The sequence below is a fragment of the Bos taurus genome, chromosome 8 (genome assembly GCF_002263795.3).
Source record: "Bos taurus isolate L1 Dominette 01449 registration number 42190680 breed Hereford chromosome 8, ARS-UCD2.0, whole genome shotgun sequence".
Lineage (NCBI taxonomy): Eukaryota > Metazoa > Chordata > Mammalia > Artiodactyla > Bovidae > Bos > Bos taurus.
Genome location: NC_037335.1, coordinates 105,895,239 through 105,921,024, shown reverse-complemented (window position 1 = coordinate 105,921,024; position 25,786 = coordinate 105,895,239). Strand labels below are relative to the sequence as shown.

Sequence of the window (25,786 nt, the reverse complement as noted above, 5' to 3'; positions counted from 1 at the left end):
TCTTTTCCAGTATCAGTTTGCTCATGAGCACCATGGAACTCTTTAGCCTGGATATTGGGGAAGTGTAAATAGTTATTATGGCTGACACCAGCCAAGCACTTTATAATGTTTTGTATCTTGGGACTTACATCAGTCTCAAGAGGAAGGCATTCTTTATCCTTTATTTTTCAGATAAGGAAATCAAGGGTCAGAGGGGTTAAGTTGCCCAAGGTCACACAGCTAGTAGGTGGCAGAACAGGAGTGTGTCAAGGATTTGATGGCAGTGTTGTCTGCCTAGATAAAGAGCCACAGGGCCTCTCCGTGGTGTTATTTATTACTGAGCAGAAACCATCACATTATTAACTCTGTTGCATTAATTACCCAGTTGCATGAGTTAACAGGTTGATGGAGAGGGGTTGTTCCAATCAAGCACCCATTCTTTGAGTCCTGTTTCACGTTCACCACCACCTACAGCTTTCCACAGCACTTGTGAGTGACTGCCATGTTCCTATCAGAACTACAAAGGGGCATCTGCTTTAATTAATCAGTAATGACGCTCCCGAGAACCCCCTTGTAAATCAAATGTTTGCAAATCGGAGCTCATTTTCAATGTTGAAGAAGTGCTTGCTCTTTTACGTTTTACTTTGATGTGGTGCAGAATCAGTTGTTCTTATTCTCATAATGGAGTCAGTGCACCTGCCGTGTCTGGAAATGGGGGTGGGGAAGGACACATGTGCAGATTTAGAGACAAATGGGACAGCGCTTCTGCTTTCAAGGTGATGCCTGTTGAAGGTATAGGGAGTAGGTGCCTTAGGCCGGGATGGTGTGAAAAGCTTCTTGGGGGAGGGATGACTTCCTGGGGTCTGGAAACATGGATGTGACTCAGAGAGGAAGTGGAAGACCATTCCAGGTAAATGGTGGGTGGATGGGTGGGTGTGTGTGTGTGTTCGGAGTGGGGGAGGGATATAAATAAGAAAGTGTGATGAAAATGCCAAATCACATTCAGAAGAAATAGGAAAACAGATTTGGCCAGAGGTGAAGCCTAACGTATGTGCTCATGGGAGACGAGCTTGGAGCCCTGGGATACCCAGATAAGGTCATTGGGCTTTATCCAGAGCACAGAAGAGCCCAAAAGGTGTTAAGGCTCCTGAAAGCGTCGCTTGGTGCCCTGCCTGCAGGAGGAAGAAGGCAGGGGGTCCGTGGGCGCTGAGTGATGGCTATGCAGACCCTGTGCCAGGCACTGAGGACTCAGGACCCTTGGCGTAGGACTAAGGGCAACGGAGCAGCAAGGAGGCCCTTGACAATGGCAGGAGAAAGAGCATACCGTTGTTTTGGAGACAGAAGGGGAAGTCACGTTCTAGGAAGCTAAGCCAGGGATTACATCTGAGGAAACAGAATGTCTGCTGAGCCTGGGCTAGTGCAGTGCCTCCGGCTCCAGCCGTGGACAGTTCAGGCCCAGGGTAATTGGGTATGTGAGCAGTGTGTGCACTTCGGGGTGAGAACAGAAGTCGGTCGGAATCCTAGCTCCTCTGGCTGGAGGACCAAGGCAAATCACTTCCAATCTGACCTTTGACTTGCTTATCTACTGGAAGGGCTCATTATGGTTGGGACTGCAGTGCCGGACTGAGGTTAAACTAGACAAGTGGCTGGAGCACCTGGCAGTGTGCCCGCCACACGTCAGCTGCTCAGGAGACCTCAGCTTTGATTTTTCCTGATTGTGGCTTTTGGGTCGCCAGCGTTTGTCCTTCCTCTGCTGTTGACTCCCTCTGGGTGGTGTCTCGTGTGTCCACCAGAGAGAGCAGTCTTTGCCAAGTAAGGGAGGGATACTATGCACATTTGGCCGAAGTTATGGTGAGGGACAAGGTACCAAATCCGGGCTTGCCATTTGCTGGGCGCCAGCCTCCCAACTCTGACCACCTCCACATGCTCCTCCTCTGTCCAGGCTTCACCAACGTCCTCAAGATCCTGACCAAAGAGAGCAGCCGGGAGGAGCTGCTGTCCTTCATCCAGCACTATGGCTCACACTACATCGCAGAGGCCCTCTATGGCTCCGAGCTCACCTGCATCATTCACTTCCCCAGCAAGAAGGTCCAGCAGCAGCTGTGGCTCCAGTACCAGAAAGGTAAGCCTGGAGGGCTTGCTGGAGGTGGCGGCCAGCTGAGACATGGAGGTCAGGCTGCTGGGGAGATAACTGAGCTCCCTGGGAGCCAAATCCTGGCTCTGCCACGTAGGAACTGGGCGGCCGTAAACAAGTCCCTGCGCCTCTCAGGGCTTCATGTTCACCGGGGATGGAATGAGGGACCGTGTGATGATTCCTCAGGATTCTTAAAGTTCAGGCGTTTTCTGAGACCCCAGGGTGGACTCCAGAACTCTGGCCTTCTACTGCGAGTTCCTTGTTTCCCACTCTGTCCTCTCAAAACAACTGCCAAGGTCAGGAGGCTGGGGAAACTGTAGGGGAGGTGAGAGCTATCTCGTTGACACCTCTCTGGGCTTCTTGGAAGAACCTAAGGGGAGCGCCGGCTCCTTTGGGAGTGACCAACTCATGTCTGAGGGGACAGTTTCAAGTCTCACCATGGAGACGCCTTTGCCCTCAGGCAGGGTCACCAGGTCTTATTTCCCTCCATTTCTCAGCTATTTATCAGAATTGGAATTTCCCTGAAGCAGAAGACCAGTCTCTGTCACTCCCCTTGGGAAATCTGTCCCCTTCTCACCTCAGTTTTCCCTTCCTGTGAAATAGGTACTTTAGTGATTCCTGTCTACTTCCTACATTAAAGGGAAGTAGTTTATGCAATAACATTTTGAGAAAGACGGAAATAAGGCATACATGCATTGTGTATTATTATAGCAGTTCCATGTAGTCACAGGCTCATTTCACTGATGAAAAAATGAGTGTCGGATAGGCTAACAAGTCAAGTGCTCTGTGGACACATAGCTAATACGCAGCAGGGTGAAGATCACTTCCTGTTATCATTGTTACTATTCTTATCAATTAATTTAAAAAGAGAGGCTGTCGATGGATGGGAAGGGTGAGGAGCGATGTTAAAAATGTGCTTGTACCTTCTCCATGTGGTCCAGCTACATGGCCTCCAAGAACCAAACCAAGAGTAACTCAAAACCACAGAATGCAGGTGCTGGAAGGGATCTGACAGCTCTCACTGGGCTCAGCACCCTCGTTTTACAGCTGGGAAAACTAAGGCTTAAAGGAAAGAAGAGTCTTGCTCAGAGTCCCTCAGCTCCCCTGGATAGGGCTCTCCATTCCCCATCTAGGTCTTCTCCTGCTGCCCCTCATCCCCGGCCGGATGGAGCTCCTGCCTTTGTCCTTTCCAGAACCCTTCCCTTGGCACCCTCCACCCCGTCACGGTCTCACCCCGCCTTCCCTCCTGTGTGCAGCTGTGTGGGGCATGGGGTGGTTTATAGGCGCAGGGGAATAATTGAGTTGTCTGGGAATAGCTTCGTTTTATGGCTGTGACAATGACAGTCTTTAAGGAAGTGCATTAAATCAATAGAAGTCTCATTGTGCTACCCTATAAATAACGTGACACATCATTAAGCAGAGCAATAAGCTTCTGGACTTCGAAGTAATACAATTAGGTTATGTTTATAAAAGCCTTCCTCACTGTGGCCACTGAACTAATTTGCTTCGTCCTGCGTTCGGGGCCTGGGACATGACTCTCAGGCTGCACCCCACCCATAGCCTTCCTTGGCTGCTTCCAGGACCTGGACTTTTTCACTCCAGAAAATGCCATTCCTTGTCCACTGGTTTATGGCCAAGTAGGATGGGGAGAGGGGCAGATGGAAGCTGGCACAGCCACCAGGGGTCCCTTCAAGACTCAAAGAGGTTTCAAGTTTGCCACAAACTTGCTGGCTGAACTTGGTCCAGTAGCTTGGCTTCTGGGCTTACAAGGCAAAGGTACTGTTCTCTCCTCTCTCCCATATTGGCTCCCAGAACAGGATGATAGTGAAAAGTGAAAATGTTAGTCGCTCAGTTGTGTCTGACTTTTTGCGACCCCATGGACTGTAGCCCGCCAGCCTCCTCTGTCCATGGAATTCTCCAGGCAAGAATGCTGGAGTGGGTAGCCATTCCCTTCTCCAGGGGATCTTCCTGACCCAGGGACTGAACCCGTGTCTTCCCCATTGCAGGCAGATTCTTTACTGATTCTTTTCTTTCTGAGCCACCAGGGAAGCCCCAGAACAAGACGGCTTAACTGACCTGCGTGTTTCCTCTCTCTGTCTTTACCTGAGGTGACATCAAGCACTGTAGTTTCACTTTTTAAATTTGGAAGTGATGCTGGAGAGGAAGTGGTAGAGAAGCTGGAAATTTCCCCTGAGCGATGGAAAAGCTTCTAGACTTACGGCTAGCTGAGGTGTGTCTCCTCTCCCCCCAGCCACCTTTGTGTCACCAGCATCTGTGTGTCAGCTGTGTGTCACTGACATCTGTGAAACCAGGGTTCACTGGGGACCAGGTCAGGATGAATGTGGGGTTGGAAGCTGATCACTCTGGGGCCAGAGCTCGTGGGGAAGAGGACAAATCAGAACAATGTCAAGTGGGACAGTTGTTGTTTAGCTGCTAAATTGTGTCCAACTCTTTGCGACCCTATGGACTTAAGCATGCCAGGCTTCCCTGTCCTTCACCATCTCCTGGAGTTTGTTCAAACTCATGTTCATTGAGTTGGAAATGCCATCTCATCCTCTGTCACCCCCTTCTCCTCCTGCCTACGATCTTACCCACCATCAGGGTCTTTTCCAATGAGTCAGCTCTGGAATTTCAATCCCATGGCCTCCAGAATGAAAACCATAATCACAGAAAACTAACCAAACTGATCACATGGACCACAGCCTTGTCTAACTCACTGAGACTCTGAGCCATGCCAGGCAGGGCCACCCAAGGCGGATGGGTTATGGTGGAGACTTCTGACAACGCGCGGTCCATGGAAGAAGGGAATGGCAAGCTACTTCAGAAGTAGTGCCTTGAGAACCCCATGAACAGTATGAAAGCCTTTTTCAAGTGGGACAGAAAAGATTTCAAGTCCTGGTACCTCTTCTTACATCCCTGTCAGGAAACCTCAGGCAAAGTAATTTCTAAGTTTCAGAGAGAAGAGACCAAATGGGGCATGTATAACAACCACGGACGTTGTAGAGCCCTTCGCGGTATACAGGCCTGCCTTTGGTCTTTCCATCTACCCCTTGAGGCAAAAAAGGCAAGAGGACCCACCTCTGATCTCTGCGAAAGGGGGACCTGAACTCAGAAGTGATCGGGGGCTTGCCTGGACCGCACAGTGTGTTCCTGAGTGAATTAGTGTTTAAATTCCAACCTGAGTCCAAGATCCTGGTCTTTCCAAGTTTACTAATTAATGGTGGGGCTCTGGTCACTGTTGTGATCCAGCCACTAGAGATCATGGAAGGTCAAGGGGGTTGGGTGAATGTGCCTGATTAAAATATCTCCCATGAGAGTTTCACTCTTATTCCCATAAGTGCTTAGAAGTGTGCATTCCACAGGAAAAAGAAAGTCACATTGATCATTCATTACCCTCTGGTTCACTGGTATTTCCTAAGTGCTTCTTCACTGCAGACCTCGTGCCATGTGCTGGGGCGTTAAAGTAGGCAAGACGTGGGTGCTGTCCATGAAGGGGTTCAGCCTGGATGAGCCTTCCAATACCTTGTCGTTTTCGTGATAGACTTTTTTTTTTCCTTTGATCTACCAATAGGCCGCTGGAGAAAGGCAGGTGGCTGGTGTGCGGTCGGGAACTGTCACCCGGTGGCCCGTGTCTTTTGTTTCGTATGCCAGTTCTGATCAGTTGAGGAGTGGCTTGTCTAGACACTGTGTGGAGGTCACCAGGTCATTAGAAAAGAACGCTGCGATCAGTTAGCAGTAACTGCTCCAGATGCAGAAAGGGGAAGTGGTGGTTAACACTTACATATTGCTTCCAAGTAATAGGGTGAAGTGAAAGCTAGAATAACAGACCCAGCTTCTGACGCAGATTCCAGAGAGACATTGAGAATGCCAAGGAGGACGGGAAAGATCCAGGCAGGGAGGAGAGGATATTCCGGGCATTCCACCAGTCCGAAGGGGACTGGAGCACTGGACAGGTCAGCTGGATGGTGCTGGCGGAAGCCAGGGACAGCTGGACCTCAGGAGCAGCTACAGTAGCTGAAGTCATCCCAGGAAACTCCAGCCCAGGTGCGATTCCCTTGGAAGCTCTTCAGTCTGCTGCTGTCCCTCAGCCATCACCTGTGCTCCCAGGCCAGGCTCCAAGTGCCTTGTGAAGTTTCTAGTTTCTGTCCCAGCTTAATATTTTCACTCTATGCTGCTGTGTTCACGATACACCTGTATTTGAAAAGCTACCTTTCTCTTAATCAGGGCTTCATTTCCTTCTTTGACTTGACATTCATACACTTCCTAGCTGTGACTTTGACACATGAGTCATAGTTATGGTTCTTCTGGCTATCTTGGATAAAGACTTCCTCATTTGGAGATAAATGACAAGTTTTGCAGTCAGATGGACCTTGGTTCCAGTCCCAGTTTCCCTCTAACAAGTTGTGTGATCTTGGACAAATTGATTCACACTCTAAGATCAATTTTTCCATTTTTAAGATATGGGATCCAGTGAAAGCGTAGACCCATCAATGATGACTCATCTAGCAATGAGCTGGGCACTTAATTGTTACCTTGATACAGTCCACTCCCTGCACCGGTGGCTGCCGCATCCACCTGATAACAGTGATCTCAGATGTGTGTGTATGTGTGTGTGTGTTTGTAGTGCACATGTGTGTCTATGGGGGCACGGGGAGATGCGGCTACTAATTTACTCCCCTCTCTTGTCAGCTGACTTAGGACCAAGGACAGGGGTAGATTGAGAGGGGCTCCAGGGGTAGAGCTGGTGAGGGAGGGAGCCTTAAAGCTCTACTAGGAAGACATCAAAAGACTCCGTAACCCTGCCCTTTTGTTATGCCCTGTTATTCCCTGTTCTGAAGGGATGGCAATGCATGCAGAAATAACCAATCTGGTAGGTTTCCTGAATTCACAGTTGCTTCTTTTGCATGGGAGAAAGTAACTATGGAAGGTAAAGGATGTATGCATGTAAAGGAATTGTCCATTCTGTGTGTGAGAGAGAGTGACAAAGACTGAGGGAGATAGGAGGAGACAGAAAAATGAAGAGGGACAGACACGGGGAAACCAAAATCCACAAAGACAAATGGAGGGACAAAGTGGAGAAGCGAAGATGGATGCAATTAATGTCTTTCCCAAATTTAGAGACTCGGTGACCCTGACGAAAGGACATACTCCGTGTGAAGGTTGGACCGCTCTTGAGTTTGCATCAGGAGAGTCTATCGCATAGAGATGTCCCCACAGATAAATGCCTGTCGCCACCTTTAAAAGATGTTTTATCTCTATTATAATTTCCCAAGACTGTCCAAGGGAATGAATTTCTGCATTTCCATTTGAATTACAATGCACTTTTGAATGTCAGCTGAAGCATACCTAGATTACTCTTTAAAGGAATTCTGGCTGTTTGAAAGGCAACCTAAGGGCTTGGGGTGGGGGAGGAGAAGGGAAAGATGTAGTCAAGTGTCACCTCCTTTTGTCAGGACAGGGGTGGCCAAGGGGCTGATGGGAGCTGGAGAGCTCTCCCGGGCCTTCAGTTTCCTGAAGAAACTTCCCGAGAACTTGCTTCAGAGATGCCAGCTAGACATGCAGGGAGTTGATCTCAGAGCTGAGACCTGCACAGGTTTCACTTCCCTGGTGATTTAATCTTCAGGGCAGGTTTCAGTTCCCGCTTGTGTGCCCTTTCGTTATCATTTGATGGAGCTGGCCACTTCCTGCTCGAGGCGCCATCTGATGCTTGCTTCCTTGGCACCAGGGGACTCTTCCTGGTGGTTGCCCACCTTCCTTCCGGCCTGTTCCTTCTCTGTCTCCTTCACAGGCTCGTTCTTCTCTGCCAAATGGGTCAGTGTGGTTTTGCAGGACTGCCATTGTCTCCGTGGGGACTCACAGCCATGCTGTCTGTTACCATCCCTACACGGATGACTCTGGCTTTGTGGCCTGCCTCCAAGCTTTCCTCTAATAATGTGCTCTCATGCTAGCTCCCTGCCTGCCCATACTCGGCCCCACACAGCCTAGAATGTTTCCAGTGTTCTCATGCAGAGCACCTGTATCTGTTTAGAAGCAGAGCCACAACCTAGAAATCCTTCTCAGCATCTCCCTCTCCCTTGCTCCCACCCATTTCCAAACCGTAGCAAGTCTTATCAATTTCAATTTCCAAATAGTTCTTAGAATTGCCCACTTCTCTCCATCTCCCTGCTGCCACCATCATGGCTGGGCTGGACTCTAGCACTGCCCCCTGCCTGGCCTCCCTGCATCCACCTGAACCCCATCAGTCGAGCTGCACAGCCCTGAGGACATGGATCTGCCTGGGTTCGCCAAAGAGACAGAACCATCAGGATAGATGGGTTGGTAGACATGTAGATAAAAACATATTATATATAATATTCACATATACATGATATAGATTCATATGATATTTATAATGCATATAATATATATGAAAGCTATATATAACTGATTCTGTATCTCTAGATATATATACACGGGGCTTCCCCAGTGGCTCAGTGGTAAAGAATCTGCTTCCAATACAGGAGACGCGGGTTCAATCTCTGGGTTGGGAAGATGCCCTGGCAAACAACAATAGTACACACACATATATATCCAGATATATATATTGCTTCCCAGGTGGCACTAGTGGTAAAGAATCCCAGCTGCCAGTGCAGGAGAGGCAAGAGATGTGGATTTGATTCATGGGTCGGGAAGATCTCCTGGAGTAGGAAATGGCAACCTGCTCCAGTATTCTTGCCTGGGAAATCCCATGGACAGAAAAGCCTAGTGGGCTACAATCCATGGGGCTGCAAAGAATTGGACACAACTGAAGCAGCAGAGCGTGTGCACACACACACACACACATACACATGCACACACACACATACACACAATGTTTATCACATAAGTCAAATTCTAACAACAAACCTCTTTATATAGATATGTTTATATTTTATTATAATATAAATAGTATATATAATACAACCCTTAAGAGATGAGGGTTTTGATCCCTGTGTTGGGAAGATCCCCTGGAGAAGGAAATGGCAAACCACTCCAGTATTTTTGCCTGAAAAATCCTAATGAAAGAGGAGCCTGGTGGTCCACTGGGTCACAAAAGAATTGGATACAGTTATCTGCACACCTCATGGCCCAATCAAGTCCACATAATAAAATGAAGCATCATGGGATGTTTCTAAAATGGAGATTCCCATCATGCCCTTCCTCGGATGCAAACTCCTGGGTGCTTTGTCATTGCCCTGAGGCTCATTTCCAAACTCCTCCCCATGGCCTCAGGACCTTCTCAGACCTGTTGTGTCCCCATCGGCCACCTTAGCCCCATCTGTCCCCATGCTCTGCCTTTGATTCACACTGAGCCTCCTACTCCTTAACCATCACACAGGTTGAAGTCTCAGCCTGGCCCTGCTCACCTGTGCCAAGGTCTGTGTGCTGGTAGGAGGTGGCTGAGTGTCCCTTGCCCCTCCCCTGGCCCCTCGGGCCACGGAGCTGTGTGTGGGATGGGCCTAGCTCCAGGCTGGTGTTTTTCTTAGAGGCGGCAGGAGGAGGTTCAATACGAGCTGGACACTCCAGGGCCTGCAGTACGCCAGAGGAGATGGCCAACTTAGTTCTCAGAATCATGCAACAAGATGATACAGGATGTGGTTCATTAAATACAACTAGGCCCAGGAGACTGCTGTTTCCATCAGATGAAATTACCAAAAAAAGGGCATTTGTATCCCGGTTTAGATTGAGTCTGTCTGGAATGGAACATTCTTGTCTCTTTTCCTAATGGTGTGTCCTTATACCCCTCTGCCTGTGCTCAGTGCGGTGCGTCTCACAAAGCACTTCCACGTACTTTATTCATCCAGTTTACTCCTCCCAAGCAGCCTGAGAGGTCAGGTCGCTATCTGCATTTCACGCTTGAGGAAACTGTGGCTGAGATGGGGAAGATGATTTGTGGACGTTCTAGTGGAGGTGATGGAATTCCAGTTGAGCTATTTCAAATCCTGAAAGATGACACTGTGAAAGTGCTGCACTCAATATGCCAGCAAATATGGAAAACTCAGCGGTGGCCACAGGACTGGAAAAGGTCAGTTTTCATTTCAATCTCAAAGAAAGGCAATGCCAAAGAATGCTCAAACTACCGCACAATTGCACTCATCTCACACGCTAGTAAAGTAATGCTCAAAATTCTCCAAGCCAGGCTTCAGTAATACATGAACCGTGAACTTCCAGATGTTCAAGCTGGTTTTAGAAAAGACAGAGGAACCAGAGATCAAATTGCCAACATCCGCTGGATCATGGAAAAAGCAAGAGAGTTCCAGAAAAACATCTATTTCTGCTTTATTGACTATGCCAAAGCCTTTGACTGTGTGGATCACAATAAACTGTGGACAATTCTGAAAAAGATGGGCATGCCAGACCACCTGACCTGCCTCTTGAGAAACCTGTATGCAGGTCAGGAAGCAACAGTTAGAACTGGACATGGAACAACAGACTCGTTCCAAATAGGAAAAGGAGTATGTCAAGGCTTTATATTGTCACCCTGTTTATTTAACTTATATGCAGAATATGTCATGAGAAATGCTGGGCTGGAGGAAGCACAAGCTGGAATCAAGATTGCCGGGAGAAATATCAATAACCTCAGATATGCAGATGACACCACCCTTATGGCAGAAAATGAAGAAGAACTAAAGAGCCTCTTGATGAAAGTGAAAGAGGAGAGTGAAAAAGTTGGTTTAAAGCTCAACATTCAGAAAACGAAGATCATGGCATCCGGTCCCATCACTTCATGGGAAATAGATGGGGAAACAGTGGAAACAGTGGCTGACTTTATTTTTCTGGGCTCCAAAATCATTGCAGATGATGATTGCAGCAATGAAATTAAAAGACACTTACTCCTTGGAAGGAAAGTTATGACCAACCTAGACAGCATATTAAAACGCAGAGATATTACTTTGCCAACAAAGGTCCATCTAGTCAAGGCTATGGTTTTTCCAGTGGTCATGTATGGATGTGAGAGTTGGACTATAAAGAAACCTGAGCGCCCAATAATTGATGCTTTTGACAAGTGGTGTTGGAGAAGACTCTTGAGAGTGCCTTGGACTGCAAGGAGATCCAACCAGTCCATCCTAAAGGAGATCAGTCCTGGATGTTCATTGGAAGGACTGATGTTGAGGCTGAAACTCCAATACTTTGGCCACCTGATGCGGAGAGCTGACTCATGAAAAGATCCTAATGCTGGGAAGTATTGAGGGCAGGAGGAGAAGGGGATGACAGAGGATGAGATGGCTGGATGGCATCATCGACTCGATGGACATGGGTTTGGGTGGACTCTGGGAGTTGGTGATGGACAGGGAGGCCTGGCGTGCTGCGGTTCTTGGGGTCGCAAAGAGTCAGACATGACTGAGCGACTGAACTGAACTGAACCCCAGGGAACTCGGCAGAGTGGGGATTTGAACCCAGGCTGCTTTCAGCACAAAAGTGATGAAACTTGCTCATCCAGGTCTCCCAGAGCAGCCTCAGAGACGCTTCAGATGTTGGCATCAGACCCAGCGGAGCCGTTTGTGCTGCTGTCCGTCTCTCTCATCCAGAGTTGAAAGAACTGGGGAGAGCTGAAACTGGCAGTTGAGTCCCTCAGCTCCGGCAGAGGTGGAAGTAGTCCTCTTTATTCACCCCTTGCACAACTTGCTTCTCTATGTTAATTCAGGGGCAGTGCTATAAAGTAAAAATCCTGAAAAAGAAAACCTTGGATGCAAACTCCTAGGTGCCTTGTCGTTGCCCGGAGGCTCATTTCCAAACCATCAGGGCGGGGAGAGGACTTAGCAAGAATCTAACCAGACCTGAGTTCCTCTTTATGTGTCAGTTAAGGTCAAGTGGTAGTGCCTGTCATGCTGCGTTGAACGAGGTGTTCATCCAGACCAGGCTTGGTGGGAACGAGCGCAGTGGTCACCTGGCGGTGTCCAGTGTGAGTGTGGGAGTGAGAAATGGCAACTCCTGCGTAAGGTGTTCTCCACTCCCATCGAGGCTAGCCTTTCCCATTCTACAGATGGGGAAGTTGAGGTCGGTTTATGTAATCCATTAAAACCTGCAGTTGCAAAAGGGGAAGTTTAATAACCATCTAGAGACGTTATTCTGCCTTTCTGCACCTGAAAACCTACAGCAAATTCAAAGGCTCCTAGTTGCTCAAGCCCCCCACATGCTCATAGGTCACAGAGCCATTCATTTGGCGGCAGGCCCACTTTCCTATTTCTGAATGCACGCATGCACACAAACAGGTGCACAAATGCATCACTTCCTGAAGCACTGGAGACCGCCCCCACTGTTCCTCTGGTTAGACAGTGCATTCAGAGGTTGAGTCTTGTAAACTACCTACGTTGATTCTACTCAGACTGGGCCAGCCCACACTTAGTCCCCTGTCACAGTTCCAGTCCCAGGAATGCCGCACAGGGACTCAGGGAGCATGACTTTAGATAGGACCCTTCTCTCACATCAGCCTTGCCCTGAGAAGGTGGAGTTTCCCTAGAGATGAGTGTGGGGCTTTTGTTTTCTCTGCCTTCACCTCCTTTATAAGAACAAAAGGGGCTAGAGGAAGCACAGATACACAGACGGAAGCTTTTGCTTCTCCAGGTCATTACTAGTAGGTGGAACCTCCCGCCCTGAGAGCAGCCTCACTCACAGATTCACACCACGGGGTGTCTTCTCTCCCTCATCTCATGCGTTCCCTTCATCGCTTGTCACCACCCCCAACTTTCCACAACAGTGCTCTGAGCCCCTAGAAGATGCCTGGCCCTGCATGAGGTGCTGAGGTTGCCAAAGTGAATGAGACATGCCCCCTGCTCTCAAGGAGCTCACAGTCAAAAGGGAAAGATTTTCAATAGGTGAACTGATAATTACAGCCCTCTGGACAAATGCTGTGACAGGGAAGCCTAAGGCATGCCTTGATGTGTGCATTTGTGTGTGTGGCAGGGGCGCAGCAGGCAGGAGTGGAGGAGGCAAAGTAGGGAAATGGACCTCTAACCACCTGGGATGGGCTGGAAAGTTTCCCATGCTAAGCCCAGCCCTGGGGATGTGAGGGCATGTGCCATCTAGGGAGGTGAAGAGAGGTAGCCTGGACAAGATACAAAGCAGGCTATGTAGAGCAGCCTACGAGAGTCTGGCCAAAGCAGTTGGGAGCAACAGTACCTGAGTCAGCTCAGGTGCTCCAGACAGATGCCCTTGGCTTCTTTGCTAGAACTCTGGATGTCTTTGCACTTCTGCCTCCCAGGTAGGTAGAGAAACTGCCACTTGCTGTGTCCACAGCAGAGAATTCTCACCAGTAGGAGAGGCTGAACTTCCTAATGCCTGAAAATAAGTAAAAATAAGGGGCCCATTTGGGAAGTGCCAGGGGAATTGTTGGAAAAGCATCTGGACCTTTCAGGGCTGTTTTGAAGATGACAAGAGATCATGTGGTTAATTGGTTCTATGGTAGGAAATCAACAAGAAATCAGTCATTCTTGCCCCCTCCTTACCAGAGGTGTATCTTTCAGCAAATAACAGCATACAAATCAGGTGGTGTGTGAGTCACCTCTTGAGTTTTCAGATGTGACTTAGGGTTTCCTGAGCCTCAGTTCCTTTATCTTTAAAATGGGCCCAATCGTGCTCACCTCACAGTACTGTTTTGAGAATTGAATGAATCAATGTTCAAAAAGTGATTATCTCTGCACTCTACATGTAAGAAATGCTCAGGAAATGCTTGCTAGGATTATTATCATTTGTTACTGTGAGACACAATCAAATTAGTAGTGATGCTTATTACAATTAGTTTTCGAAAACAAAAAGCCTAATGATAAGAATTCTCTCCACTTCTGAGATCAGCAGCCTAATATGTAAGCCCTCGTCCTGCCAGATCTTCTAAACCCATGGCTGTCCATCTCTGGTTGATTTGCCAGCTTGTGAATTTGAGTCCTGGCTGAGCCTGGAGGTGGGAATAGAAGGCAGAGTCATCAGAAAGCACAGCCTGAAGCCCAGCAGTGGAGCACAGCGCTTGCACCACCGAATGCCAAGCTTATGGCCGTTGAAGCTGTGTAGTTGTGTGTGTATGTGTTGGGGGAGGGGTAACAGATGAGTGGGCCGCAATGACTGACTGATTTTCTGCTCCTACTGCGAACCATTTAATCATATGATCTCACATCATCTTTGTAACATCCCTGTGTTAGTTGCTCAGTTGTGTCCAACTCTTTTGCGACCCCATGGGCTGTAGCCCGCCAGGATCCTCTGTCCATGGGATTCTCCAGGCAAGAATACTGGAATGGGTAGCCATGCCCTCCTCCAGGGGATCTTCCTGACCCAGGGATCAAACCCAGGTCTCCCACACTGCACATTCTTTACCATCTGAGCCACCAGGGACCCCAAAACATCCCTCTGAGGTCCAGATTGTTATCCCATCTTCTAAATGAGAAAATTCACATGGCTTGGTCCTGGGCTGTTTTCTATCTCAGGACTGTCTGACTCCAGAATCCACATGTCCTCCTGTCCCGCTGTAACAACAGAACTCATGTACTGAAAGCCACAACAGGGCAGGGGACTCAGTGGCACTTCACAGTCTCATTTAACCCTCAAAACAATCCTCTAGAGCTGGTATGTTTATGCCTGGGAAACTGAGACTCCAAGTGGGTAAGATATATAGTCCAAAGGCACGTAGCTGGTCAAAGGTAATCCTTCTTGCCTTCTCTTCCTTCCATCTTTCCTTGCTCCAGTTCTCTCCCCATTTACTTTTTACTGTTATTTAACCACAGTGGGTGTTCTCACAAGACTGTTCTCTCCGAAAGGCATTTCTCTTCCCACAAAGTAATTAGAAGTACTTGGTCAGGAGGAATGAGGAAAGAGACAGACAGACCAGAGTGATTCCAGCCTGCATGATGTTGGCTCACAGGTTCCAGACCCTTGTTTCCTAGCAACACCTTGGCTCTGGATAAGGGTGAAGGCTTTGAGGCAGGCCTTAGAGATGGCTTGGACCTTTGATCTGTTGGATCGGAGCTGGCCTTGGCTATCTTCATCTGACACACCAGCTGTAGGCCTCAGGAGTGCCTCCTTAGGGTCCCTGGGATCTGCGTTTCTGTCTCTTCCTATTCCACAGGTGTCCAAGGAGATGGGAGACTCCTTTTGGAGCTCTTGGCTCAAGAAGTCCCTAAGGTCTGGGGCCCCAGTACCATTGGCACTTGCAACTGGAAATATCCTTAATTTAATAACTCTATTATTGATGAAATGGAGTCCCGGAGAGAGTAAGCAATTTGCTCAAAGAGAATTATACATTATTGACAGAATGAGGATTTGAATTGGCTCCCTCTTCTCCCTTCTCCATCCAGGAAAGTGTGTTGAGAGGCAATTCAAGGGCCTCTGTGTCCAAAGGTACATCCTTTTTTGTTTGTAACAGCATTATTTATTTATTGAGATATCATTTACATAACCACACAATCAAAAGTGTCTCTTTGAGCCCTGATTTTGCATCCAGACAAAGTTTGGATTGAATTTCCAGAAGGGAACACAGCTTTTAATGATTTTATAATTGAGAAGATTCTCTATGGAAAATGAAATCTCAGGGAACCACCCCACCTACCTTTCAACCACATCCCATTTTTCTGTTGCAACAGTCAGTGATTTAGTGAGGCAGCTGGTGGGAGGAGCAGGAGGTGGCATAACCAGCTGGTGCTAAATGTGACCCAAAATGTTCATAGATATCAACATATGAGCTAAGTTGACCCCCCAGCCCCCCTGCCCTGGTTTTATCTAGCAACAATTTTAGTGCCTGCTTTGTTTTGGGAACCGTACGAAATGCTACAGATGCAGTGGTAAATTAAAACTCACTCTGCTTTCACAGAGCTCAATCTAGCCTTAGAGAGAGATAGGTAACAAGGAAATTATCATGCAATGCTACAAGGCAGAAACACAAACGGTGGTGTGGACACCTGACTCAAATTGTGTAGTGGATCAGGAAGGGTGACCAGAAGACCTGGAGGAGGTAAGATTTAAGGGACATGAGAGAGTAGAGAGAGGGAAAGTGTTTTAGGTAGCATAAAAGCAAGTACTAAAAAGGCCTAGGGAGGAATGGAAGCAGTGATGAGATAAACCTAGAAAGATAAATAGGTGGGAACAAAATCCCACTAGATATACAGCTATGTTAAGGATTTTTTTTTTCCTTTTACCAGGTTCACTTTAAAGTCATTTAAAGCTTTTATGTATTATTATTAGCACCTACATTTTAAATTTGACTCTGGCTGGTGTGGGATTGGGCTTGACTTAGGATAGGAGGAAGTGTCGTTAATGCGGTGCTAGACTAAAGAAGGCTTCCCAGGGGGCTTAGTGGTAAAGAGTCCATCTACCGACGCAGAGGTGGGTTAGATTCCTGATCAGGAAGACCCCTTGAAAAAGGAAACAGTAACCTGCTCCGGTGTTCTTACTTGGGGAATCCCGTGGACAGAGGAGCCTGGTGGGCTACAGTCCATGGGGTCACAAGGAGTCAGACATGCCTTAACAAGTGGGCATGCAGGCAGATCAGTTAGGAAGCTGTAACAGTGTTTCAGGAGGAAAATAATAGGAGCTGAACATGTCCGTAGTCATGAGAAAGAAGAATAAAGGGATGTGAAAAATATTAAGCTGCTGGTGTGATGAGAACATTATGATTGAATAGTGGGAGGTAGGAGGTGAGAGGTGAGGGAGGTGATTAGAAATGGTGCCAGTTTCAGGCCTACGTGCTTTTGTCAATGCCCGTGTTCCTTAAATGGAACAGAAGCAGAAGAGCAGGTACTGGAGAGCCGAGTTCAGTCTTAAATATGCTGAGTCTATGTTTTCTAAGGGATATCTTCACTGAACACACCAGCCTACAGCTGGCATGCCAACTGGCCAGATAAAGTGAGCACCTGGAAACATGTAGCAGTCTGCTGATCAAAAGGAAGGTAAGGTCTGAAAAATGCAGGTTTGAGATCCAGTTGCATAGATTGTTGAAGTCACAGGGAAAAGAAGAAAAACAACAGTATCTCCCAGTATAAAAGCATTTCTTCCTTGGTGGCTCAGAAGGTAGAGTCCGCCTGCAATTCAGGAGACCTGGGTTCAATCCCTGGGTTGCGAAGATCCCCTGGAGGAAGGCATGGCAACCCAGTCCAGTATTCTTGCCTGGAGAACCCCCGTAGACAGAGGAGCCTGGTGGGCTACAGTCTGTGGGGTCACAAAGAGTTGGACATGACTGAGCGACTAAGCAGTAAGCACAGCATAAACAGTATAGTTCCTCTTTTGTAGCTTGTTTCTTTGGGGAGCTCTCTTCCCCCTGCCACACCCAGTATTGTTTCTGATGTTTTATTTAGAGAGGTTGTATCTCATTCAGAGAGGCTGTCCAGGCTGCTGATCATAGGCTAGCTTTTACTGGTGTAAAATGTATGGGACATTAGGAATAGTCCTGGTATATACTCTGTACCAGTGTGAATTGATATCCCCATTCCAATGAGGGAAAACGGGTATCTGTGGCACTGGCCACCAGAGCAGAAGAGAAGAATGCATCAGATCAGATCAGATCAGATCAGTCGCTCAGTCGTGTCCGACTCTTTGCGACCCCATGAATCGCAGCACGCCAGGCCTCCCTGTCCATCACCAACTCCCGGAGTTCACTGAGACTCACGTCCATCCAGTCAGTGATGCCATCCAGCCATCTCATCCTCTGTCGTCCTCTTCTCCTCCTGGCCCCAATCCCTCCCAGCATCAGAGTCTTTTCCAATGAGTCAACTCTTCGCATGAGGTGGCCAAAGTACTGGAGTTTCAGCTTTAGCATCAGTCCTTCCAAAGAAATCCCAGGGCTGATCTCCTTCAGAATGGACTGGTTGGATCTCCTTGCAGTCCAAGGGACTCTCAAGAGTCTTCTCCAACACCACAGTTCAAAAGCATCAATTCTTCGGTGCTCAGCCTTCTTCACAGTCTAACTCTCACATCCATACATGACCACAGGAAAAACCATAGCCTTGACTAGACGGACCTTTGTTGGCGAAGTAATGTCTCTGCTTTTGAATATGCTATCTAGGTTGGTCATAACTTTCCTTCCAAGGATGCATACTTTGAGTTTTTCCTTTATCATTTGCATCATTCATTTAGATAACAATTAATTAGCCTTTATGGACGGTACCAGAGAAGGCAATGGCACCTGCCTCCAGTACTCTTGCCTGGAAAATCCCATGGACGGAGGAGCCTGGTGGGCTGCAGTCTATGGGGTCGCTAAGAGTCCAACACGACTAAGCGACTTCACTTTCACTTTTCATTTTCATGCATTGGAGAAGGAAATGGCAACCCACTCCAGTGTTCTTGCCTGGAGAATCCCAGGGATGGGGGAACCTGGTGGGCTGCCGTCTCTGGGGTCACACAGAGTCGGACACGACTGAAGCGACTTAGCAGCAGCAGCGTGGACGGTCCAGAGTATATGTCCCATCTGTGTGTGCATCATACAGTTCTTCCAAGGTATCAATCAATGCAAGTTTTAATCTCCTAGATCCAGCCCCCAAAATCATGGAGCAGGTGAGGTAGCACGCATGCCTGCTCCCTCTTCACTCTTTGAGCGTAGTATTTTTAACTTTATTTCCAACATTTTTATAGAATCACTGTATTTGTCAAACAAGTTTCAGATCCTTGGGTCTGAGAGATTTAGAGAGTCATTATTATTTTTAAGTGTAAATATTACCTGTAATTTCACAAAAGCACCTAGTTTTATTCATGCAGTTGCTCAGAAATTAAACTTATACAATTCTTAAATTTCTCATGTTATGAAGTTGTTTTCATATTGGACTCTAAACATTTGTTGCCACTCAGAAGTAGGGGGATGGACTCCGAGTCAGTATTTGGTTCAGATGATGAAATGGATGGTGCAGTGCCCACGTACCAAGAGGACTTTAAAAGATTCGTCATTCATGTAATGGAGCTTTCTGGGGGAAAGCAGAGGCAGCTCTGAAGCAGGTACGAAAATGGCTTGAGAGAGGAAGTAAAAAAGACTGGCTTGACTTTTATATAATAGCAAGGGAGGTTGCGTGGGTTCCATGTGCTGGCTGATGCTTGCATGGTTTCAACATCCCAAGGACTTCCCAGGTTGCACTAGTGGTAAAGAACCTGCCTGCCAATAGAAGAGACATAGGAGATGTTGGTTCAACCCCTGGGTTGGGAAGATCCCCTGGAGAAGGGAATGGCAACCCACTCTAGTATTCTTGCCTAGAGAATCCCATGGACAGAGGAGCCTGGCAGTCTACAGTCCATAGGGCTGCAGAGTTGGACACGACTTAAGCAACTACAGCACTGGCACCAAAGATGGGAGAATTTAGGCTTGATGAGAGGCTGATGGGGAACAAAGAGTAAAGGGGCTCTAAAGCTGTCAGAGGTCAGGCTTCAAATATAGAATTAGATTTTTTACTACACTTCACCATGGATGTCTGATAACTGAAATGGGCCATGTTTCATTTAATTGAACTTGAGTGTGTTAAGTTCTATGTATTAAATCTACTACTGAGGGCAAGAATCCCTTAGAAGAAATGGAGTAGCTCTCATAGTCAACAAAAGAGTCTGAAATGCAGTACTTGGATGCAGTCTCAAAAATGACAAAATGATCTCTGTTCATTTCCAAGGCAAACCATTCAATATCACAGTAATCCAAGTCTATGGAATGTGAAGTGAAGTGGGCCTTAGAAAGCATCACTATGAACAAAGCTAGTGGAGGTGATGGAATTCCAGTTGAGCTATTCCACATCCTGAACGATGATGCTGTGAAAGTGCTGCACTCACTATGCCAGCAAATTTGGAAAACTCAGCAGTGGCCACAGGACTGGAAAAGGTCAGTTTTCATTCCAATCCCAAAGAAAGGCAATGCCAAAGAATGCTCAAACTACCACATAACTGCACTCATCTCACATGCTAGTAAAGTAATGATCAACATTCTCAAAGCCAGGCTTCAGCAATATGTGAAGTGTGAACTTCCAGATGTTCAAGCTGGTTTTAGAAAAGGCAGAAGAACCAGAGATCAAATTGCCAACATCCGCTGGATCATGGAAAAAGCAAGAGAGTTCCAGAAAAGCATCTATTTCTGCTTTATCAACTATGCCAAAGCCTTTGACTGTGTGGATCACAATAAACTATGGAAAATTCTGAAAGAGATGGGAATACCAGACCACCTGATCTGCCTCTTGAGAAATCTGTATGCAGGTCAGGAAGCAACACTTAGAACTGGACATGGAACAACAGACTGGTTCCAAATAGGAAAAGGAGTTTGTCAAGGCTGTATATTGTCACCTGCTTATTTAACTTATATGCAGAGTACAAAATGAGAAATGCTGGGCTGGAAGAAACACAAGCTGGAATCAAGATTGCTGGGAGAAATATCAATAACCTCAGATATGCAGATGACACCACCCTTATGGCAGAAAGTGAAGAGGAACTAAAAAGCCTCTTGATGAAAGTGAAAATAGAGAGTGAAAAAGTTGGCTTAAAGCTCAACATTCAGAAAACAAAGGTCATAGCATCTGGTCCCATCACTTCATGGGAAATAGACGGGGAAACAGTGGAAACAGTGTGAGACTTTATTTTTCTGGGCTCCAAAATCACTACAGATGGTGACTGCAGCCATGAAGTTAAAAGGCGCTTACTCCTTGGAAGGAAAGTTATGACCAACCTAGATAGCATATTCAAAAGCAGAGACATTACTTTGCCAACAAAGATTCGTCTAGTCAAGGCTATGGTTTTTCCTGTGGTCATGTATGGATGTGAGAGTTGGACTGTGAAGAAGGCTGAGCACCAAAGAATTGATGCTTTTGAACTGTGGTGTTGGAGAAGACTCCTGAGAGTCCCTTGGACTGCAAGGAGATCCAACCAGTCCATTCTGAAGGAGATCAGCCCTGAGATTTCTTTGGAAGGAATGATGCTAAAGCTGAAACTCCAGTACTTTGGCCACCTCATGCGAAGAGTTGACTCATTGGAAAAGACTCTGATGCTGGGAGGGATTGGGGGCAGGAGGAGAAGGGGACGACAGAGGATGAGATGGCTGGATGGCATCACTGACTGGATGGACGTGAGTCTCAGTGAACTCTGGGAGTTGGTGATGGACAGGGAGGCCTGGCGTGCTGCGATTCATGGGGTCACAAAGAGTTGGACACGACTGAGTGACTGATCCGATCCTATCCGATCCGATGCCCCAACCACTAATGCTGAAGAAGCTGAAGTTGAACAGTTCTATGAAGACCTACAAGACCTTCTAGAATTAACACCCAAAAAAGATGTCCTTTTCATTATAAGGGACTGGAATACAAAAGTAGGAAGTCAAGAAATAACTGGAGTAACAGGCAAATTTGGCTTTGGAGTACAGAATGAAGCAGGGCAAAGACTAACAGAGTTTTGCCAAGAGAACACACTGGTCATAGCAAACATCCTCTTCCTACAACACAAGAGAAGACTCTACACATGGACATCACCAGATGGTCAACACTGATATCAGATTGATTATATTCTTTATAGCCAAAGATGGAGAAGCTCTATACAGTCAGCAAAAACAAGACCAGGAGCTGACTGTGGCTCAGATCATGAATTCCTTATTTCCAAATTCAGACTTAAATTGAAGAAAGTAGGGAAAACCACTAGACCATTCAGGTATGACGTAAATCAAATCCCTTATGATTATACAGTGGAAGTGACAAACAGATTGAAGGGATTAGGTCTGATAGACAGAGTGCCTGAAGAACTATGGATGCAGGTTCATAACATTGTACAGGAGGCAGTGATCAAGACCATCCCCAAGAAAAAGAAAGGCAAAATGGTTGTGAGAGGAGGCCTTACAAATAGCTGAGAAAAGAAGAGAAGTGAAAAGCAAAGGAGAAAAGATATACCCATTTGAATGCAGAGTTCCAAAGAATAGCAAGGAGAGATAAGAAAGCCTTCTTCAGTGATTAATGCAAAGAAATAGAGGAAAACAATAGAATGGGAAAGACTAGAGATCTTTTCAATAAAATAAGAGATATCAAGGGAACATTTCATGCAAAGATGGGCACAATAAAGGACAGAAATGGTATGGACCTAACAGAAGCAGAAGATATTAAGAAGAGGTGACAAGAATACACAGAGGAACTATACAAAAAGACCTTCATGACCCAGATAACCATGATGGTGTGGTCACTCACCCAGAGCCATACATCCTAGAATGTGAAGTCAAGTGGGCCTTAGGAAACATCACTATGGAATTCCAGTTGAGCTATTTCAAATCCTAAAAGATGATGCTGTGATAGTGCTGCACTCAATATGCCAGGATATTTGGAGAACTCAGCAGTGGCCACAGGACTGGAAAAGGTCAGTTTTCATTCCAATCCCAAAGAAAGGCAATCCAAAAAATAGTCAAACTACCACACAATTGCACTCATTTCACATGCTAGCAAAGTAATGCTCAAAATTCTCCAAGCCAGGCTTCAATAGTATGTGAACCATGACCTTACAGATGTTCAAGCTGGATTTAGAAAAGGCAGAGGAACCAAGATCAAATTGCCAGCATCTGCTGGATCATCGAAAAAGTGAAAGAGTTCCAGAAAAACATCTACTTTTGCTTTATTAACTATGCCAAAGCCTTTGACTGTGTGGATCACAATAAACTGTGGAAAATCTGAAATAGATGGGAATACCAGACCACCTTACCTGCCTCCGAGAAATCTGTATTTAGGTCAAGAAGCAACAGTTAGAACTGGACATGGAACAATGGACTGGTTCCAGATCGGGAAAGGAGTGCATCAAAGCTGTATATGTCACCCTGCTTATATAACTTAGATGCAGAGTACATCATTTGCAATGCTGGGCTGGATGAAGCACAAGCTGGAATCAAAATTGCTGGGAGAAATATCAATAACCTCAGATATGCAGATGACACCACCCTTATGGCAGAAAGCGAAGAAGAACGAAAGAGCCTCTTGATGAAAGTGAAAGTGGAGAGTGAAAAAGTTGGCTTAAAGCTCAACATTCAGAAAACTAAGATCATGGCATCTGGTCCTATCACTTCATGGGAAATAGATGGGGAAACAGTGGAAACAGTGACAGACTTTATTTTTGGCGTGCTCCAAAATCACTGCAGATGGTGACTACAGCCATAAAATTAAAAGACACTTGCTCCTTGAAAGAAAAGCTATGACCAACCTAGACAGCATAGTAAAAAGCAGAGACATTACTTTGCTGACAAAGGTCCATCTAGTCAAAGCTTTGTTTTTTCCAGTGGTCATGTATAGATTTGTGGGCTGAACCATGAAGAAAGCTGACTGCCAAAGAATTGATGCTTTTGAACTGTTGTGTTGGAGAAGACTCTTGAGAGTCCCTTGGACAGCAAGGAGATCAAACCAGTGAATCCTAAAGGAAATCAATCCTGAATATTCATTGGAAGGACTGATGCTGAAGCTGAATCTCCAATACTTTGGTCACCTAATGTGAAGAAGAGACTCATTTGAAAAGACCCTGATGCTGGGAGAGACTGAAGGTGGGAGGAGAAGGGGATGACAGAGGATGAGATGGTTGGATGGCATCACCGACTTGATGGACATGAGTTTGTGTAAGCTCTGGGAGTTGGTGATGGACAGAGAAGTCTGGCCTGGTGCAGTCCATGGGGTCACAAAGAGTCAGATATGACTGAGCGACTGAACTGAACTGAACTGATGGCACTCTATGAGGCCTGCAGTCTGAGAGTGGCAAGGGAAATTCAAGTTCCATTAAATGCCTTGTATGAGAGCCTGACATCATATATTTTAAGAAATGAAATGAGCTCTTTGGTCAGTCTCAATAATGTCTGGAACTCTGAAGGGGAGAGTATTTTAGTGAGGCCCCTTATTGTGGATTTACTATGTGTAGAGACATAAGTGATCTTGAGTTATAGGTTGGGTATCTATGAGACAAGATATTCTCAGGATTCTTTACCTCAAAGAGGCAATCTTGGATAGGGAATTGCTGCTGCCATTGGCTAGACCAGTTGAGCAGATCATTGACAATGGCCCAAGAGTTGTAGAAATGGCAGATGGGGCTGCCTGTTGACCTGGGCAGCTGGTGCAAAGGAGACTGCATGAAGTTTGGTCAGTTGTACAGACTCTTGGGTTCAGTCTCATTATCAGGAACATCTCAGTGAAGAACTAAAAAGCAAAAACCCCATATCATATGATGGTGGTGGTGCCAACTTGAAAGTATATAAAGTCCCTTTGCTGGTCATTCAGTTGACCCCAGGGGACTCGCCAGATGATCTAGGTGTCTAGGAAAGGGGAGTTGCTAATTTTCTGTGGCACCCTGACATCTGACAAAGGACTAAGGATGGGGGGCATCCCACCTACAAATGTGATATACAGGAGGTTTGGCTCTACACTGAGCTTTCGAGGAGCTATTTCCATGATCTAAGGCAGTGGGAAGCTGAGTAGAGAGAGTCACACAGCCTCTGTGTCTAGCAGAGCCCAATATGTTACCCTGTAATGGCATATAGCATGGAGATGAGGAGGGCTGTTTCCTGTACCAGAAGTCTAGGAGCAAATTATGGTTCTGTATGGTCCAGAGACTCCAGGAGGCATGAGAGGACACTGCTGAAGCCTTTATAGTGAAGTCTCTAGGAGTCACCAATGGCGTGCCTGCTATATTACAATTTGGGCAGATAATAGAGCCTTTTGTTATACAAGATCCCAATCAAGGTAGGCCAATATGTGAGCAATAGAATAAATGGGCTTAAGTAAAATTTCTAAGTGAGAAATACATTGTCTCCAAAACCCAAAAGGCTAAAAAGAGTCAGACTTCATTTTAACATTATAAATGCTGGTTTTGACAGTGTCAGGAATGGAATGGTCATCAGCTGAACAATTTTCAGGAATTTAACCAAAGTGGCAGGACCTTGTACAATGCATAAGACAATGACCCAGCCCTGTTTGTGAGTTATTTTATGAATGTTTGCATGTCTTCAATAAGTGTGTCAAATTAATGTCTTTGGAAGAGGGCGTGAGTGGTATGATGTCATTACTGTGCTCCTGAAGAAAGCTGAATGCATGACATCTCGTCTATAAAGATTTTGTCTGATGGCTTGGCTTGTTGAGATACCTCAGTGTAGCTGGGCAAAGGGAGATTGTGTCCCTTTGAAGCCAAAGGCAAACTGTGTGTGAAAGGCTGTTGAAACAGGCACTGAACATGACAGAAATAGGCACTAAAGATGACATCTGGGCTCCCCAGGACAACGGAGCCTGGCAGGTCCATGGGGTCGCAAAAAGTTGGACATGACTGAAGCGACTTGGTACGCGTGTCCCTAGCAGAAGCATCTTTAGTTGACTCCTTGTCTCTCATGGACCTCCTTTGGGGCTTTCCCAGTGGCTCAGTGGTAAAGAACCCACCTGCCAATGCAGGAGACATAAGAGATGTGGGTTCAACCCCTAGGTTGGGAAGATCCCCTGGAGACGGGAATGGCTACCCACTCCAGTATTCTTGCCTGGAGAATCCCATGGACAGAGGAGCACAGTGGGCAACAGTCCATGGGGTGGCAAGAGTCAGACATGACTGAGCGACTAACTCTTTCACATGACAGATTAGCCAAGTCTATGACTGCAAAGTATTTACCAGTTATTGATTGGATGTAATTTATGATTTCAGTAATTGGTATGGAAGCCTTAATGGGTGGGGTGTCAGCATTAAGGTTGCAATAATCCATTGTGAGGTTTTATTCAGTCTTTGCAGGTTTAAGAA

At 46.5% G+C, this 25,786-nt stretch overlaps 1 protein-coding gene across 4 annotated transcripts in view; it reads left to right on the top strand.

Moving 5' to 3' along the window:
- ASTN2 (astrotactin 2) overlaps window positions 1-25,786 on the top strand; it is a 1,047,916-nt gene that overhangs the window by 769,554 nt on the left and 252,576 nt on the right. For all 4 annotated transcript variants that reach the window (XM_024996359.2, XM_024996356.2, XM_024996355.2 and 1 more), the window contains one exon: window positions 1,922-2,101. In XM_024996359.2, the coding sequence (XP_024852127.1) occupies window positions 1,922-2,101 (180 nt within the window). The remainder of the gene's footprint in view (window positions 1-1,921; window positions 2,102-25,786) is intronic.